General features: G+C 40.4%; 4 protein-coding genes across 4 annotated transcripts; 2 read left to right on the forward strand and 2 right to left on the reverse strand.

Annotated features, from left to right (window-relative positions):
- Positions 1-3710, forward strand: LOC111015850 (uncharacterized). The gene is made up of 7 exons (XM_022291021.2): positions 1-1199; positions 1389-1510; positions 1604-2146; positions 2345-2759; positions 2846-2984; positions 3073-3157; positions 3251-3710. Exons 1-7 carry the CDS (start codon positions 237-239, stop codon positions 3369-3371), a joined length of 2388 nt encoding a protein of 795 aa, XP_022146713.1. The 5' UTR covers positions 1-236; the 3' UTR covers positions 3372-3710.
- A 3199-nt stretch (positions 3711-6909) lies between these two features.
- On the forward strand, positions 6910-9275 carry GALS2 (glycosyltransferase family protein (DUF23)). The gene is made up of 2 exons (XM_088127665.1): positions 6910-8460; positions 8606-9275. The coding sequence occupies exons 1-2, from the start codon at positions 7289-7291 to the stop codon at positions 8949-8951; spliced, it is 1518 nt and encodes a 505-aa protein (XP_087983791.1). The 5' UTR covers positions 6910-7288; the 3' UTR covers positions 8952-9275.
- An 827-nt stretch (positions 9276-10102) lies between these two features.
- Positions 10103-11262, reverse strand: LOC111015837 (uncharacterized). The gene has a single exon (XM_022291002.2). The coding sequence runs from the start codon at positions 11112-11114 to the stop codon at positions 10509-10511; it is 606 nt and encodes a 201-aa protein (XP_022146694.1). The 5' UTR covers positions 11115-11262; the 3' UTR covers positions 10103-10508.
- Positions 11263-11415: 153 nt separating this feature from the next.
- Positions 11416-15221, reverse strand: CEST (death domain associated protein). Its single transcript, XM_022291001.2, has 6 exons — positions 14841-15221; positions 14707-14751; positions 14148-14261; positions 13473-13553; positions 11719-11889; positions 11416-11644 (listed from the first exon to the last, which is right to left on the reverse strand). Exons 1-6 carry the CDS (start codon positions 15198-15200, stop codon positions 11555-11557), a joined length of 861 nt encoding a protein of 286 aa, XP_022146693.2. The 5' UTR covers positions 15201-15221; the 3' UTR covers positions 11416-11554.
- Positions 15222-18886: the final 3665 nt, after the last annotated feature.

Consider the following 18886-nt stretch of genomic DNA (forward strand, 5'->3'; position numbering starts at 1 on the left):
TTCGATGTGTGCCAGTGATTTCCATCTTATAACTCTCAAATTTCTCTCCTCTCTTTTCGCTCTCACCCCATTTCCATATCTTCCTTGCCCCGCCCTCTTCCCTTCTGGATTGGTTTCGCTTCATTCCGCCCCTCATGCATTCCATCTCTTTTAACGCCGCCCTCCTCATTGTCCATTTCATGGGGTTTTGAATTTCATTCATCCTCCGTCATTCCCTCTCTCTGGGCCACGCTGTCATGGCTTCCTCCCAGGTGGAATTTTCTTCCTCCTCCTCACCCTTTGGCTGCGTTCTCAGAGACCATAATCGCCGAAACGCCAATGTCGCTAAGTTCCGCAACAACCTCAAGACCTTGGTCATGGATCGCCTCAACGATTGCATTTCAATCACCCCCAATCCCAACCCCAATTCCAATTCCAATTTTCGTCTCCCCAGAACCAACGAAAACACCGCCAATCCCTCCACTCCAAGGCGCTCCTCTATTCTTGAACGACGGCCTACCAAACCGCTTCATCGAACCTTATCTACCAATATTGATCGCCAACGCAACAACCACCACATTTCCCCGCAAACGGCTCCTCCTCCTCCTCCTTCTCCCTCCAAGGAAACCTCGAAACTTGGAGCTTCTTCTCTTGTCCAGATATGGGAGAAGAGGCTAAACGTTTCGTCCAATCACGTCGGCTTGAACGGGAATGGGAATGCAAATGCGAAGGAGCCGGAGCCGGAGCAGGAGCAGGAACAGGCGTGCTCGGTGGAAGCAGGGGATTTCGAGGACGAGAGGTACGATGCCGGGCCCGGGAGCGAGGACGGTTTTGCAGATTGGCATTCCAACAGAACAAGTTCGAGTTCTTCCACACAGAGCCAGAGTTCGGATGCTGGAGAAAGAGAGAGCGAGAGGGTGCGCGTGGCTGATATCATTAGGAGATTGACATTGACGGCTGCAAAACCTCCGCATCCGTCTTTGGTGGAAGACAACGACCAGCACCCAAATGAATCCTCCTCACATCCCACTCTCAGTCTGAGTCTCAGAGAACAAGTAGAGCACAAATGCCTTTCTCACGTTTTATGCTCCCCAAGGATCAGAGGACGCCAGGCCTTCGCCGATTTACTCATGCAAATGGAGCGGGACAGGCAAAAAGAGCTCGACACCTTGCTGGACCGTCGACCCGTTTCTAAATTCCCCCAACGTGGCCGCATCCAGGTCACTTTCTTTTCATAAATCCTCTCCATTTGTTCTCATCTTTTTAAATAATTATATTACTAAACAAACTTCTTAATTGATAATTGTAATATATATATATATCAAATGAATCATCTAAGTTTTTACCATATCAAAATAGAGAATAAGTAAAATTTGACTATTGAGCATGCCGGTTGTGAAATGTTGTAGTCACTGCTTCGGCTCAAAATCCTGAAACGTGGAATGGTAGTGGAAGACGAGCAGCAGCAGCGCCCACAATTTGTAATAACGCCTCGAGAGAATCAGGGATTTTCTACCATTATGCATCTCAGGTATGTTACATCATTTAACAACATAATTTGTGACATTGCTTCATTTGTGGGAGCATGTCTTGTGTAAGGATTTTGGATTTGCATGTGTCGCAGGGAGAGATTTAGTAGAGTGGGTGAGAATGGTTTAAGAAGCCCCATTGGAGAGATGCTGAACAATAACAATAATAATGATGATGAGAAAACCCAGTCAGACACAGATACCCATGCCACCTGCAATAACGATAACGATAACCACCAAGTTGGTGCCAGTGCCAGTGCCAGTGCCAGTGCCTGTGTCAGTGACAGTGACAGTGCCATACATAGCAGCAGCATGAACACAGTAGACGACCATCCAATTCCCGAAGATGTCAAAGAGCAAACAGAAGATCAAGGACATGACCCTCCAACTTCGGAGCCCACGTGGCAAGATACTCCTAATTTGATTTTGAATTCACAAGACTCAATCCATGGATGGGAAGAGAGCGAGGCAGCAGAAGAGAATTATGGTGCAGAGTCAGACTATATGGGAACTAGTTACAACTGGTTTACTGATATTTCTCGTCCTCGGAGTTATTGGGAAGATCGCAGGCAAAGTTGGTACCAGCAAATGCTCGACTCTAATTCTGCCAACGATGAAATACGTCAACTTATTGAAAGGTATACCCATCATTCCTATTCCTTGACTCGTTTCCCAAATAGACTGATTGAGTCATCATGAGTAGTTAGTGAAATAGTAAGCTCTCCTTCCTCTGTTTTGTAGAGGAATGACTTTTTGGTATCTGTTCAGTTAAAATTAATATAGTAGCGTTGCATTTTCCCCGCAAGTAAGTGTTATAAATTGAATTGTTGATGCAGGAAAACCGTATCCAATTTTCTAACGAGTGACTTCCGTGAAAGAATGGATAAGCTGATGGTGTCTCGATTAGAGCAACGAACACAGCAACAAGAAGAATACAACGAGGATAATGAAGATAACGATGGAGCAGAAGAAGAAGAAGAATTATGGTGTTTCTCAGAAGGACACACTCAACCAAAGAGTAGTAGTGATAACGAAGAAGAAGAAGAAACAAGTGATTATTTGGATCAATCTGCATCCCCTTTGCAATTGGCATCACCATCAATATTGAGCTCATGGAGCTACCAGGATAACGAGATGGGTGAGGATTCCAACAGAGCTGCATCTATGTCCTCGCCCCAACCTTTTCCACCTCAATTCTCCTCCAACAACCAACAGTCTTCCCTCGTCTCAAGAAGCCACCATGCTTCTATTGTAAGCTCCCCCCTTTACTGGATTATTATTTATAATATGTGCGGTGTGGTGTGACATTGAAAATTACAAATTTCTTGTTGGTGAAGGAAATGGAACTGATATACGACTTAAGAGGGCACATGGAGCAGTTGTATCAGGAGATGTCGGAACTGAGAAAATCAATAAAATGCTGCATGGACATGCAACTCATGTTGCAGCAATCAATTAAGCAGGAAGTTGTGGGAGGTAAGTCCTGTTTACCACTTGTTATATATTGCAATTGGTTGATATTCTTTTTTCTTTACGAAATAAGTAGGTTTATTGAGAATTGCAGGGGGAAGGGGTAGGAAATCGAAATCAAGAAAGCCCAAATGTTGTATTATTTGCCATGAGATGCAAATTGACTCGCTGTTGTATAGGTAAATTTTGCATGAATTATATATATATATGCACGTACGTATGTATTTGTGGAAAAAGTGATGAGTGAAGAAAAGTGGAAAATGATGGTGCAGATGTGGACACATGTGTAGCTGTATGAAATGTGCAAAGGAATTGCAATGGAGAGGAGGAAAATGTCCTGTATGCGGAGCTCCAATAGACGACGTCGTGCGGGCTTCTTTTACACATTCATAGGAAAGGAATAGCAAGCAACGAGATGTACGAGTTCTTGCTTCAGAGGACCGTCTTCATTCTCCATTCTCCAGTCCACACCAACCACCGCTCTTCCGCCACCCCATGCAAATGCATTATCGTCCATCACTGCTCTTACTCTGCGACTACCTTGGCCCGCCAAAAGTACAATCTCCTCTTTTGGTTTTGGGTTTTTTAACTTGAACTGCTTCATCTTTATCCAAACTGCACATACACACACACTTTACTGCTTCATCTTCATCTTGATCTACTTTGTAACGGACCACTTTCACTTTGTATTTTCTCTTTTTCCACATATATGTGCTTCTTGTATTGTATGTATATGTTTTTTTGAGGAGAAATCTCGTTATACCGCACCATTTCCGTCAAATTCTTCTACTGTCTACCTCTCTCTCTTTTTCTCTTAATTCGATTTAGCTCTTTAACTTTGTCTCTAGATTTCAAAATGTTGTTATGAGATGTAAGTATATTTTTATATGTTTTTAAAATATTTATTTTTGTAATATTTTCAATAGCCATTGACCATTGTGGCAAACAAACCATAATAAAGGTCTCTCTCGTCTTCCTCTCCAGGACCTCATACCACCTTTCAACGGGTGCCCCTCTCTCTTATCCTTCTGTCCAACACCACTACTCTTTCTTCTCGACACAAAATTCTCGACAATATTACGAAATCAAAAATCACACACAATAATGAAATGATCGGCAAAAAATAAATTATTAAGACTCCGTCCTTTGTTTAATCTGTGGATTTCCATATTTATTTTGCAATGAAATATTTAGATATTCTACAATACCCAACATCTAATGTGTTTTTTTTAAAAGGATATCTGATACATTTTGCATGTCATTTTAAAATATGTATATTTTAATATTGAAGCATATCTTTTATATTATTGTCATCCACTTTTTTTCATATATATTTTCTTCCATCTATTTTCATTTTATAATTTAAATAAAATTATATACTGCTTCAATAAACAACTTTATGCCATTAAATATCTTAATATATTACATTTACATACATAATAAACTTCAATTAAATTGTATAATATCTCTATTTATTTGGTTTACATGTATACAAAACAAATTCCAAGAAATCAATATTATTCCCCTCAATTTTTCATTCTTATTTGATAATGTAAAAATCTTATCAATCATTATAATTTTCTTTTGAAAAAAAAATTCAAAGTTTGAATTTGAATTAATAGTTAATATTAAATATTTTATAAAAATTTCAAATTAATGTGTTTTACGAAGTAACATTTAAATTCAATATAAAATAAATTAATAAAAAAATACATTACAAGCTATTAAATTAATAAAAACATTAAACTACATAAATATTACTTCTTTTTTTTGGATATATACCTACATATATTATATATAGAGCATACTATTTATATATTTACAAGTATCATCATAAATTTTCTTACAAAACAAATATGACTAGTCTATAGAGTACTTTTTTCCACATCATTTATTTTATTTTATTTTACAGTACAATACGTGAGGTGGAAAATCGAACTTACAACCTCTTAGTTGGAGATATATGTCAATTAAAATTGAGTTACGCTTGCTTTGACCACATCACTTATTAAAGTATTGCAAAAACAAATATTTTTACCTCATAAGTATCAAAATAATATTAATTAATATTATTGTCAGAAAATATATATTAATTAATATTAAATAGACATGTCATTATCGTAGTCATCATTTTTGTTAGGAAGATTCTATCATGTCATATACTAAAAATAAGTACTAATCAAAATTTAGGAGTAAAAGATATAATATTTTGAAATTTAAGGAATAAATAGAAACTCAATTTAAAACTTTGAGCTAATGGATTAATATTTCAGAACCTAAGAATAAAGTATAAAATGTTTTTTTTTATGGACCCTAGTATTAGACCATGAATGAAAATAGTGTACAAATATTTTCATGCTATCATATTATTAAAAAAAATTTATAGGGAAAGACAAGTATTGTTTGTTTAATGTTAAAGGTTCAAGCTCCTCTACTCACCTCTATTTGTAAATAAAAAAAAAATTTAAGAATCAAAATAACTATCATATATCCAAGGCCTAAACATATTGGATCACAACAAATAAAATAGATTAATTGATTAATAAAGTTTAGTAAACAATTATATAAATGCCTAAAAATTGTGAAGAAAAGAAGAATATTTGATGGAATACGTTTCAAAGGTGTAATATCACCTACTCCATATTTATTGGGGGAAAAAAAAGAGGAATACAATGTACATTGCTGACCCAACAACTGTATGGAATAATATTTAATAGTGGGCCGACGCCTTCCCCCTCAATGATTAAGAATCTTTGCAAAGTAGAGAATGGAAGTAGCCAAAGTAGATGGACGCCAACCACTCCTTTCTTTCCTAACAAATATGTATTGGAAATGTGGTTATTCATTAATTCTTACATCGAACGTCATATCATCCCATTACATTGATTAATTAATTAATTAATTTGAGGAAATAAAAACATTAATTGCTCGTCTCTATGTTGCAAACGAAACATGGATAAATTGAAGCAGATGCGACGGTATTGGAAATTACTTTTGACTATTGAGTATGGTGAAAAACAGAGATTTGGTTGTCTTCACTTTACTTGTCTGTTCACTAACTAAACTATATAATAATAATAATAATAATAATAATAGGAGGTGGAAAAATTGAAGGATTGTAGTGTGGTAATGATTGGTCATGCCATGTAATGTAATTTGGGAGTAACGCGCAAGATTCCAGTTTCTCAAGGCCTTTTTTTTATTATTATTAGTATTATTTGTTTGAAAGGAAAATAGAAAAGAGAAAAAAAAAAACAATCCGTTGGAGATTGTTGATTTAGATTTGATGCTGAATTCATAATTGTAGATTTTTAATATGTGAAAGTGAAAGCGAAAGCAAGCAGTATTATGAATTCTGTAAAAGAAGGAAAGGGAAGGGTAGAAAACGCACCGACGGGGAAAATCAATCCCCGGGCGACATGTAAAAGTAAATATAGGTGGGAATGGGAATGGGAAAATGAAAATGATAGAGGCCACGCGTTAAGTTGAGGTTCCTCTGCCGCTACAGATTTACAGCACAGGGTTGGCTGTTGGCTGTGAGGGCCCCAACGCCACCGAATTTGCACTTCACGCCCTCCATCTTTCATCATATTCTTTTTAGGTCCCCCATTCATTCACGCTGCTACACTACCGTATGACCGACTGTAACTCTACTCAAGATCCAGGAAGAGGAGCATGATGAGTGATGATGATGGGGCCTGGCCTGGGGGTAAAATTAAAGGAAGAACAACTTTTTAACTAATTTATTGGGAGGGTTGATTATTCCAATGAAAAGAATTTACCAAACAAATCTTGAGTTAGGTTAGGGCGAGATTAATGGAGGGTAACAGTGAGGTCTTTGCCACTCTGGCTTTTTGCCTTTTCCAATAACACAACAATTCCAAGTCCAAATTCCAATTCCAATCCAACTCGCATTTTCTTCTTCCCTTTTTACTTTTCAGCATTGATTCATCCTCTCTCTCTCTCTCTCTCCCCCCACAGCGGCGTCAGTAAATGCAAGGGAAGGGAGAAGGAAGGAAGGGTTGGTGTTGGTGTTGTCGTCGGCGCATTCCTCCTCCTCAAACCCAAACCTAAACCCCAACCCCAACCCCACAAAACAACTCATTATTTATTAATACTCCCAACCTGTTTTCTTCCGTTTGGTTTTACAGATCACATATTCAATAATATCGCTCGCATCCATCCCTGACCCTCTCCGCTCTCCACTCTCTCTTTCCTTACACTTACACTTACACTCGCCGTCGCCGTCGCGGCCTCCCCATACCCCAACTGGGAAATCAGTCCATCAGATCTTTCTCCTACCGGCTACCATGGCCAAAGACAGAGACCGAGACCGAGACAGGAAGATGTATGTGGGAGTTGTTTTTAACTATGCAGCAGAGCTCAAGCTTTTTCTTTCCGCCCTCCTCCTTCTCTGTGCTCTTGCTACTCTCCTCCAGTTCCTTCCTTCTCGTTTCACCCTCTCTATCTCCGATCTTCGTTTCTGCTCCGCCACCCAACCCCAAGATTCCCATTCTTCTTCTTCTTCTTCTCTGTCCCTCTCCCTCCATCCCTCCCTACCCTCACCCCCTCCCCTCCCTCCCCCCACAGATCTCCTCCTCCCCAACGGCATTCTCAGGCGGGCTTTTAACCCTTACGGTGCTGCTGCTTATAACTTCGTCACCATGGGCGCTTACAGAGGTGGCCTCCACAACTTTGCCATCGTCGGATTAGCTTCCAAACCCCTTCACGTCTTTGGGAAACCCACCTACCAATGCCAATGGATTCCTCACCCCGACTCCTCTAATCGAAATCCCATCAACGCCTCCGCTTTCAAGATCCTTCCCGATTGGGGCTATGGTCGTGTTTACACCGTCGTCGTCGTCAATTGCACTTTCTCTCAGCCGGTTAATGCCGACAACCAGGGTGGAAAATTGGTCCTCTATGCCTCAACTTCCGGCAGCGGCGACCGCAACTTCAACCTCACCGACAAAATTGAGGTGTTGGTGGAGAGTCCCGGAGGAATGAACGCCTCCCTTTTTACATCGAGGCCTAAATACGACTATCTCTACTGCGGGTCGTCCCTGTACGGAAACTTGAGCCCCCAGAGGGTGAGAGAGTGGCTGGCGTACCATATCAGGCTGTTCGGTGTGAGATCCCACTTCGTAATCCACGATGCCGGTGGGGTTCACGAGGAGGTGCTGGAAGTTCTGAAGCCATGGATGGAGTTGGGGTACGTGACGCTGCAGGACATCAGGGAGGAGGAAAGGTTCGACGGATACTATCACAACCAATTCATGGTGGTGAATGATTGTCTGCATCGCTACAAGTTTATGGCTAAGTGGATGTTCTTCTTCGACATCGACGAGTTCATCTACGTGCCGCCAAAGAACACCATAAAATCGGTTCTGGATTCGCTTTCGGAGTACTCCCAGTTTACAATTGAGCAGATGCCCATGAACAGCAAGACGTGCCTCACAGAAGATGCTGGGAGAACCTACAGGTACGATGCTATAATTTAAATTTAATTGGGTTAGTTTAGTGAAATTTGTGAGGTGATGGTGATGGAGATGGATGTTTGATTGCATTAGCGTAGGATATGATTAGATTAGATTAGAAGTGGTAATGAACTCGGGTTTGCATCGCAGGAAGTGGGGGTTTGAGAAGCTTGTGTACAAGGACGTGAAGAGGGGAATAAGGAGAGACCGGAAGTACGCAGTGCAGCCGCGGAGGGTGTATGCGACGGGGGTGCACATGTCGGAGAATGTGGCTGGAAAGACGACCCACAAGACGGAGGGGCTCATCAAGTACTTCCATTACCATGGCACCATTGCCCACCGGAGGGAGCCCTGCCGTTCTCTCTCGAATCAAACCCAACTCACTCTCGACAACACCCCCTATGTTTTGGACACCACCATGCGTCTCGTGGCTCCCGCCGTCAAGAGATTCGAGCTCAAAATGATCGGTACCAGGTTGAACACCACGCGCCAATAGTACCCAACCCACCTTCACCTTCAAATTCATTTCTGCTTTGCGTTCCCGTTCCCTTTAATTAGGATAGGATACTCCATCTCTTCGTTCCGTATAATCCATACGCCTGCAACCCACTTACTTGATTCTATGCTCATTGTTCTTTCACCTCTTTTCCATCTTCATTAACACTGCTTCTATATATAATTACCTGTTTTGGGGGGTGTCATGCTGCATACGCCCACCCCACTTGTTGTAATTATTTTATTTACACTTTTTTGTGGTTATATTTATATTACATTTTTACATTACAAATAAAAACAAAAGAGATAAAGCTGTGTTTCATAATTCGGCTTTCGTTTCGTGTCGGCGAGGGAATTTCTGGAGCCCCAAAGGGTTGAATAGAGTTCAATTATTTTGGGTCTTTGTAGGTGAGGAGAGGAGAGGAGAGGACAAATTTTGGTTGTGGTCCCATCAAAAATAAAGTTGGCATATGTGTTTAATTCCAGTTAGGACTTGGGAGTTGGGCCAAGTTTTGGGGTTTGGAATAATTGCACCACAACTGGAGTGGCTTAATATTAATAATTAACCAACAAAAGAAAAGGAGGGACTTTTGTTTTAACATGTCATTATCAAAAAACTCAAAAATGGGTGTACATCACTCACACTCACATGTGATACCCGATTTTTTTTTTTAATTTAATAATGTACCGATGTCTTTTCTTCCCAATTTTTAATTCAAGGAATCCCATCCCAGGTTTTCGTTTAACTTTCTTTTTCACTTTATCATAATAATAATCCCTTTATTTCCCCACTAAATCCCCACCTCGATAATCCAATATACTCTAACTCAATCTTATTTTTATTCTAAAATTTTATATTTGCTTTCCCATTGTATCAAAATTAAATTTTAAATGTTGTCTTCTAGGCTTTCAACTTTTAAATACTTTGTTTTGGATCTTAAATTTTATGCAAACAATTACCATCATGAGTGACTGTTCTAAAGGATTAGGATAAATGGAGAGAGAATAAGTTTAAATCAATGATGACCACCTAGTTTAAGAATTCTACATGCTTCCCAAACAGGTTACATGCATTACCTTAATAAAAATTTTAGGCAAGTATTTCTAAATAGAATGGAAAAATAAAGATGGAACATTAAAGTTAGATAATTTACATCCACTAATAATTGAAAACTTGTTTTTTATTTTTAAATATGTAACAACAATAATAACAAAAAAAACTTTAGAGTTAAAGGCTAAGAGGGGCTGAATTATTGATGTAGCATCAAAGTGAGAGGTGTCCTTTCTCTTTCTGTAACAAACCTTGATTTAAACATTTTGGAATTTTGAATTGAATAGTGTTTGTGGATGTCACAGGCGTCGGTCAAATTTGAGGCACTTGTTTTTTCTTAAAAAATTTAATAAATGAATAAAACCCGCGTCACTCACTCCATATTTGAATAGAATTAAAGAAGAAAAATGAGACTATTAGGAGTTAGAGATGTACGATTGGAAAGGAGCAAAGCAAAGACAGGCTTGTATTGTAAGCGAGGAGATGGGTGGTGAGTGAGGTGATAACTCAGAGAGTAGTAGTATGCGCTTCCAGAAGTGCATTGAACTCTTCCCTAGCTTTGCGCAAGCGTGGGGTAATGACGATTGAAGATGAAGTTGGTGTGGGCGGGGCAGATGCACGTACTGATACTGACGAGGCGGCGGCGGCGGCAGCTAATTTTGCTTTGTCGAATACAAATGCGGCTTTTACTGGTGATTGTGCGCCCACGCTGACGCTGACGCTGTTCCTTATCAACTCTATTGGCAGATCAAAATAGAGGCTCCCACTTTCCTCATTGTCCTCATGAACCACCATGCCCGACGAAGCCCATGAACCGCATTCGAATTTTTCCAGAGAAACTCTCCTCGATGATATGGATATGGATATGCACCCGCTTCCCTCATCACCTCCATCTCCCTCTTCCTCTCTCTCACCCTTCCCCTTCCTAAACCCCGGCAGTACTGCTACCAACAACCATAGTGCCCCTGCCCCACATCTCAATTTCTCACCACAACGCCCCGCTTTCCCTCCCCTTTTACCTTCCTCTCTCTCCCCATTTTCGCTTCTCCAACACCTCTCCTTGTGCCCACACCATTTCCTCCTATTCAAATGCCCTTCACACTGCGACTGCATCCCGCTTTCATGGATTTTCTTTTTGCACTGATTCAAGAAGATGAAGAAGAAGAAGAAGAAGAAGAAGAAGAGAACACATGGACGTGGAGAGCAGTTCGTTTAGTAATGATTTGCATGTTCTGCCCCAAAATCAATATTACAGCATAACATGACATAAGCCATCTCATCTGGGTCTTCGCCCGCTTTCTTTAATTCCCACCACGGTTGACTTGGACGATATAATATGCAAGCAGGCATTGAAAGATGACGGTTATTTCTGAAAGATTATTATGCCATTGATAAAAAGTGAGTACAAGAGGGAGACTTAAAGACGCGGTTCACCTCATAAATTCATCCAAACATTGATAACTAATTCTGGTCCTCCTTACTTGAATACATAATGAACTCTCGTGAAAGGTACAAACTAAACCCTTGCAGCCACATTTAAGAAGCACTATTGATTATTGAAGAGAATTGTAGAAAAGGATTAGGACTACTGAGATGCCAATTATCACTGGAAACGCTGTCACCATGTACAGTGCTCCATATCCCTGCATCAAATCATCACCAATTTCAGTGTCCACAATTTAGACTCTCATTTACGAGATGGGCCAAGAAAACAAACCACAGCGGCCGGCACTTCTGGGTCCTCACTCAAGTCGGCATCTTCTATCTCGGCTGCGCTGTCCCAATCAATGTTTAGTCTCTTGGCAGCCACAAGAGGATCCACACCAGTGTCTGTGGCTTTTGCATATAAAGATTTACTGCGTCTCTCTTTCTTCGTGGGTGCCTCAACCTACGTGTATGAAAGCATTAACACCAAAATCAGCAAAACAAATACAACACACAAGTTTAGACCGTATGCAGAATCTTAGAAACTTACAATTTGACCACACCACAGAAAAAAAGTGGAGCAAGAGGAGAAAAATTAAAAAGAGATATGTCGAGAAAATCAAAGAGGATGGACAACAATGCTGATTGCTGACCCTTATCATATGATAATATGAAAAGCATAAATAGAGATCCCAGCGACTTGTTTCGGCCAGAATTTTTTTCCCCCATATTTTGGGGAAAAGACAGTAAAACATCCCCCCAACCCCAAAGTCCATTTCCCAAAATTACTTTAGACAGTAATTAATACTTTGTTTAAATTATTATATAATCCTTAAACTAATCGAAGTTTATATGTTCTTTGCTGCACACATGCATATAAGACGGAAATCAAATTCAATGATCTGAATCAAGATTTAGTGATAATCAGAATTTTGTAAAGTATCATGGGGCAAAAATCTGGAAGATAATTTTTAATCCATAATCAAATTATTTTTTAGATAACCTTGAGTGTTATAGTTAGCTTGTGCATATTTCAACTAATCTCATGGGACCTCCACATGATTCCTACACCATTTAGTTACAAAAAAAACTCATATAATCAACCCTTCTCTAAGCCCTTTCTTTATTTTACTGGCCCCAGTGACCACTAAACCAATCCATAGTGGTTCTCACAACCACAAGTTCAAAACAACAATAAAAATGGTATTTAAAACAGCCACAGAGAAATACTTTTATGTTATCGTCTACCGTCCATCTACATCTCCTCCTCCATCCATCAGCCACGATCTCCATTGATCATATTTGGGTTCTATCTATATACCCACACATGGTGCGTATCAGCGTACACCAAAGAATGTTTAGTATTTACCAAACAACACCGAAGGTCCAAAACTACCATATTTAGTGCCAAAACTAGAATAGGTGATCGGAAGATTCATCAGCCTCTATATTTTGGTCTAAGAAGCACGAGTACAAACATGAAACATGGATACGACACAACATGAATAAGGTAACGCGTCATTTACTAAAAATCTAGGACACAAATACGACAATGACGTGTTTATTAAAATATACACTTTTTTTAAGTATATATCATTTTTGTACCAGGAAGAAAACTCAAAGTCAATAAGCTGTATTTTACTCTAAAATATACCCTTTTTTTAAGTATATATCATTTTTGTACCCAGAAGTGTTCGATACGTGCTAACAAGTGTTGAACAACTGATGTATGACATACATCTCAATTGAGCTAACAAGTATCCAATAAGTGTCAAGAGTGTCCGACACGGACACATTATCCAAACTAAAGTGTCAGTGCTTCTTAGATTTTAGTATAAAGACGATTGAGTGTCATCAGATACAGTCGCTAAAACAGTCTGTAATTAATGTTTTGCTCTCAACAGGATAGTGCTAGTATGTTAGTAGTTAAAGTCCAACTAAGTATATCCTCATATCTAATAAACATGAGATTTTACCATACGAGGACAAGCATGAAATTTCAAAATTTTCAAAACCTGAAGGTTAAAAGGTTACATAAAATAATACCTCCAAATTAGGCCAGTTGATCATCTCTTCAGCAAGCATCCGAAGAGCTACTCGGTTTTTTGGGAACTTTCCTTCATTGACCTAGTAGAATAGCAAATGAAAGTGAATGCTAACAATACAAAATAGTGCCACTCAATGGACATAATCTAGATCTCTCGTTTTCCTTTCAGCTCTTCCACATCTCCCGTTTCTTTGTCTTCGTGAGTGTTAACATTTGGTGCAACAGTTGAAGGGGTAACATGCAGGGCAGCAGGAGTATGAACGACGCAAGCATGCATACGTGCACAATTAGAGAAAAATACCTTGCCTCTCAATGATCAAATAGAATAACATTATCACCTTTATTTTTTTCCATTTTTCTTTCTCTAAATGCAGTTTGAACTTCGTAAGATAGAGAAATGTCAATAGGCAAGTCAATTGGAAATTCGGAAGACATTTTAATTTCAATTATACTTCATTAGAAGAAGCCATCACATGCTTTAGTGGTAACAATAATACTTCTAAAAATCCACTGCTTTCCAGTTTCCAACATTCTCTAGCTACATATAATTGACTGAACCAATTCGTTAGTTTCATGTTTGATTTGAGATCAAGAGAGAACGTCAGAGGTGGATACAGGCTTGAAATTGTGAACCTTATAAAATGTTAAAATTTTGAGATCCTAAAGTTTCTCACTTCTTCGAGAGTGGCAGCTAAATCATCCCTTGTTGGGGCATCATCGTCGTCAATTCCAAGCAATCTCCTGCGCTCAACTTCCCGGGGGTCTTCAATCATTACGGTAAGTTTTACCTACTAAATTCAAGAATATGAAAATGAAGAGAGGAATGAGGTGAATAAGGTAAAGCAGCAAAATACATAAGGAATGCATGGAGTATGAAAAAAGTAATGCAGACTAACCTACGATGATCGAGATCTTCAACGGCGGGGGAAAGTAAAGAAACAAACACAGGTGTCCACAAATACAGCAGTGAAGCATGAGTTAATTTCAAGAGTAACGAATGTAATTCTATGTGAGACTTGAGTCGACGCGCCAAATTGTATTATTGAAAAGCAATAAGATGGGTAGAAAGTTGTGGTGCAGAATAAATTGAAACAAACTTAACTCAAGCAAGTAAGAAGTAATTGCAAAAATCGTCGGAGCGAAGTTTTAAGAGTTAGTTGAGGGACAATTGCAGCAATATTGTCGGGGAAGCGAAGGAGTTAATGCGGAGTAAAACAGAATCTGGGGTGTCACCTCATTGAAGAGCATGTCTCTGTTTTTCTTGAGAAGCTCCAGAACCTGCAGGAGGCGGCCAACAAAAGCGTGTTAAACAAGAAGAAGGGAGAAGAAAGAGAAAGAGAAAGAGAAAGAGAACGGAGGAGAGGCACCCTTTGAATTTGACGAACGTATTCAAGGTCCTGGGCGTCTGGGTGTTGATCTGTAGATGATGATTGACGTAATTGGGTGTCTTCCTTGCCAACGCAGGCGACAATTCGTGGATTGCGGGTACTTGGAAGATGAAGATGTTGGTGAGGGGCATAACTGGGAAGGGGCAGATGGCGGAAGCGAGGCGCTTTGCAGTTGCGTTCGATAGACGAAGAAGACGAAGAAGAGGAAGAGGAGGACAGTGGGAAGTGGCGGAGTTGAAGAGCCATGACTTGCATTATTATCTGCAGATTGAAGAGATTCAACAACAGAGTGTTATCATATCTAGTTTTGTGCGTTGAGTTCCCTCCCCTCCCTTCCATACAAATACAAACATCTGTCCCCTTCGTTTATGTCCGTCGTTCCTTTTCTAATCTTAGAAACGGCGCAACTATGTCGGGTTGGGTCGGTTTCGGGACAATTTGGAAAACCCGACCCGACTTGAACCGGGTCTCTCTTCTCGAGGGAGAAGGGGCAGTGGCGAGGGAAAATGACTCATATGACCCCCTGATAAGTTTCCAATGTGCTCAAATAACCCACCCCTCAAAAATTGTTTTGAATGACCCAAATCTGCTTTTTCAGAATTGTCAGTGGAAGTAAATGTACCCAACTACCCCTCAATTATAGCGTCAATTCTCGGGCTTAAACGCGATTTCCCCGGCCGTAAGCGTGAAAATGATAACTAATTCTCGAGCAAAATCGTATTTTTCCCGCCCGAAAATTGGCCGAAATGCTAATTTTGGGTTGTTTATGGGCGAGAATTGGCGAGAAGTTGGGTTGACTTACAATGAATTTCCAGCCGTTAACTGGTATTATTTCGCCCGAGAATTTAAGGTTTTTCAATTAATCAAACAACCACCTCTCATCTGTGCACTTCAGCAAACCAGTCTTCTTCATCTGTGTACTTCGTACTCAGCTTTGCAGATAACAAAAAGAATATTGTACATTGAAAGTAACTCTTCCATCTGACCACGCAGTTTGTTTGTAGCTGAGTAAGATTTCTACACAAACGAGGTAGGTGAAATGTCATTTACAAAGAATGGTCTTTTTTTGTGTTTTTCGTCTCTGAAGTCGCACATGTCTACCCTTTTGTTTTTTGTTTATTTGGAAACGTTTGAGTGCATCTTTGTGGTTTTTATTCTTCCTTAGAGAACGACATGTTTGGGGTATGTACTCTGTATTTTTCCATGATTCTCGGGCGAAGTTAGGGTTATTCACGGTCGAAAATGACAATATAATATGAGTTTCTTGGGCGAGAATCATATTGTATACGGGCGTGAATTCTCGCCCGAACGACAATATCTTCCGCCCGAGAACGTCGAAAATTTCGAATTTCGAATTTTGAATTCTTCTCTTTCCACATGCAGGATGTCTCGCCTATTTGTTAGTTATGGTAGTAGTTGGAATGAGTCACAATTTCTATATGAAGGTGGAATTATGAGAGGTTTGGATGTGGACGACTCTATAACTTATGAGGAGCTCCTTAGTGTTATGTTCAGCCTTACCCGAATAGATCCGGATTAGTTCAAAATCTTGATACACTGTGTATATAAGTTCAATCTGAAGTACCAGGTTCCGAAGTATTACATCTTTGATGACCATAGCCTTAGATTTTTTTTAAGAGGCCCTCCACATCCCTCCGAAGTCTCATTGTATGTATCTGTCGTACCGAAGGAAATACATGGCAGTGGAAGCAGTTCAATGAATCGTAACATTCCAGAAGCAGAAGCATTCCAATCATTTCCCCACCAGTTAGGGCAGACCGTTCCGTATTATGCTTCATTGTTTCCTTTTGATTCCACGCTCCCAGGCCCATCATGTTTTGTCCCATCAATGACGCCTCTGACGGACAATGTAATCCCATGTAACTTCGGTGACGATGAAACAAACTATTGCGGTCAATGGGACGATAACGATGAGAACGACGTGGAGTACGAGTACGAGGCCGAGGATGATAACAACCAGGATACTGAATTCGAGGATGATGTTGATTTTGAGAACGAGGAGGAAGTAAACCCAGTCGATGTAGCCGGTCCATCATCGGACCCCTCGACCGAAGTGCACGTGGTCAGTACGAATGCACCGTCCGCAACCGGTCAAGCTTCTTGCTCAAGGGAAATTGTTAGGACAAGTGATGAAGTTTGTTCGTCAACGGAGGACATTGCGGTAGGGAGTACTTTTCGATCGAAAGAAGATTTGCAGTTCAAACTCTTGGTGTACGCAATGAAGATGAATTTTGAATGTCGCGTGAAGAAGTCGACAAAAAGTTTGTACACTGTCGGATGCACCGAGGATGGGTGCAAATGGAGCCTACGTTCAAGGAAAATTAAAGGTTAAGATACTTTTCTTATCTCTACATTCTATGAGGTTCACAGTTGCACTCGTGAGGTAATGAAACATGACCACTGGCAAGCTCGAAGTCGTGTGGTGGGTCAGATTATAAAGTCCACATTTAAGGATGTAAGTCGACGTTATAGACCGAAGAATATTGTTAATGACATGCGGAAAAATTACGGTGTTAACATTCGATATGAAAAGACGTGGCGTGCGAGAGAGAGGGCTTTGGAACTACTAATGGGATCACCGAAGAAGTCGTACACTCTTTTGCGTAAATACGGTGAGGCGTTGAAATCGGTGAACCCGGGCACGGTATTTTCATTGAAGTTGGAAGACGATAAATATTTCCAATATGCATTCATGGCCCTAGGCTGCTCTATCCGGGGGTTTAGAAGTTGCATTCGCGTCGTACTTGTCATCGACGGTGCACATCTGAAGGGAAAATATAAAGGTGTGATATTGATAGCCTCCTCTGTTGATGGTAATAATCAGATATATCCACTTGCATTTGGAATCGTAGACAGGGAAACGGACGAGTCTTGGACTTGGTTCTTGGAGCGGGTGAGGAGTTGTATTGGAGATGTTGAAGGATTGGTGTTCGTGTCTGACCGGCACCGAACCATTAATAACTCTGTAACTTCTGTCTTCCCCACTGCTGAACACGTCAGTTGCATGCATCACGTGCAGATGAACTTGAATGATAAGTTCAAGATTCGGAGCGAAGGCGTGGAATGGCTATACCTCTTAGCAGCTAAGGCATTCAAGAAGTCTACCTTCAGGTATTATTGGAATCAGCTTGCGGGGTTCCCATAACTGCGACGGTACTTGGAGGAACTCGGGTTCGATAAATGGTCACGCGCATATCAACCTAGATTGAGGTACAATCAGATGACAACTAACATTGCAGAGTCCATGAATGCAGTTCTAGTTCACGCACGATATTTGCCAGTCACTGCACTATTAGAACATTGTAGAGCTCTTCTGCAACGATGGTATTACGAACGACGGACGTAAGCATCGACCAGAGCATCCATTCTAACTGATTATGCTGAGGGGATTGTTAAGAGTGCAGTGGAGCAGGCCCGACAACATACGATTAGACCGATTGATAATTACGAGTATGAGGTACACGATGGTAACAGCAAGGTGCGTGTCAACCTAAACAGTAAGAGTTGTACGTGTAAGCAGTTTGACTACTTCCAGATCCTGTGCTCCCATGCTGTCGCTGCCACCATGCATCATAATGTTAGTATATACATGTTGTGTTCGCCCAAGTATAAATTAGAAACGCTTCTTAACGCGTACGCCGAACCAATCTACCCATTGGGTGATGAGGAGGACTGACCTTTACCAGACGACTTTGTTGAGTACACCATCGAGCCTCCGAAGTTCGTTGCAAGAGTTGGTAGACGACAAACAGTACGAATACCATCAGCAGGCTAGCCTCAACAGATACATAAATGCAGCAAGTGTGGAATGCAAGGTCACAATAGGAAAACTTGCCGCCAACCATTACGAACAACTGAGTCTTAGTTCGATGTATGATTTACTTATGTCCATGTGTTTTCTTTTTTGTGTATTGGAATCCGATCATCATATATTCGGGCGAAATTTTGATGAGATCTTGCCATGAAGGATGTTCTCGGGTGGGGTAATGCTATTCTCGCCCATG

This window comes from Momordica charantia (genome assembly GCF_013281855.1).
Source record: "Momordica charantia cultivar OHB3-1 chromosome 1 unlocalized genomic scaffold, Mcharantia_2.0 BLBB01000001.1, whole genome shotgun sequence".
Classification (NCBI taxonomy): domain Eukaryota; kingdom Viridiplantae; phylum Streptophyta; class Magnoliopsida; order Cucurbitales; family Cucurbitaceae; genus Momordica; species Momordica charantia.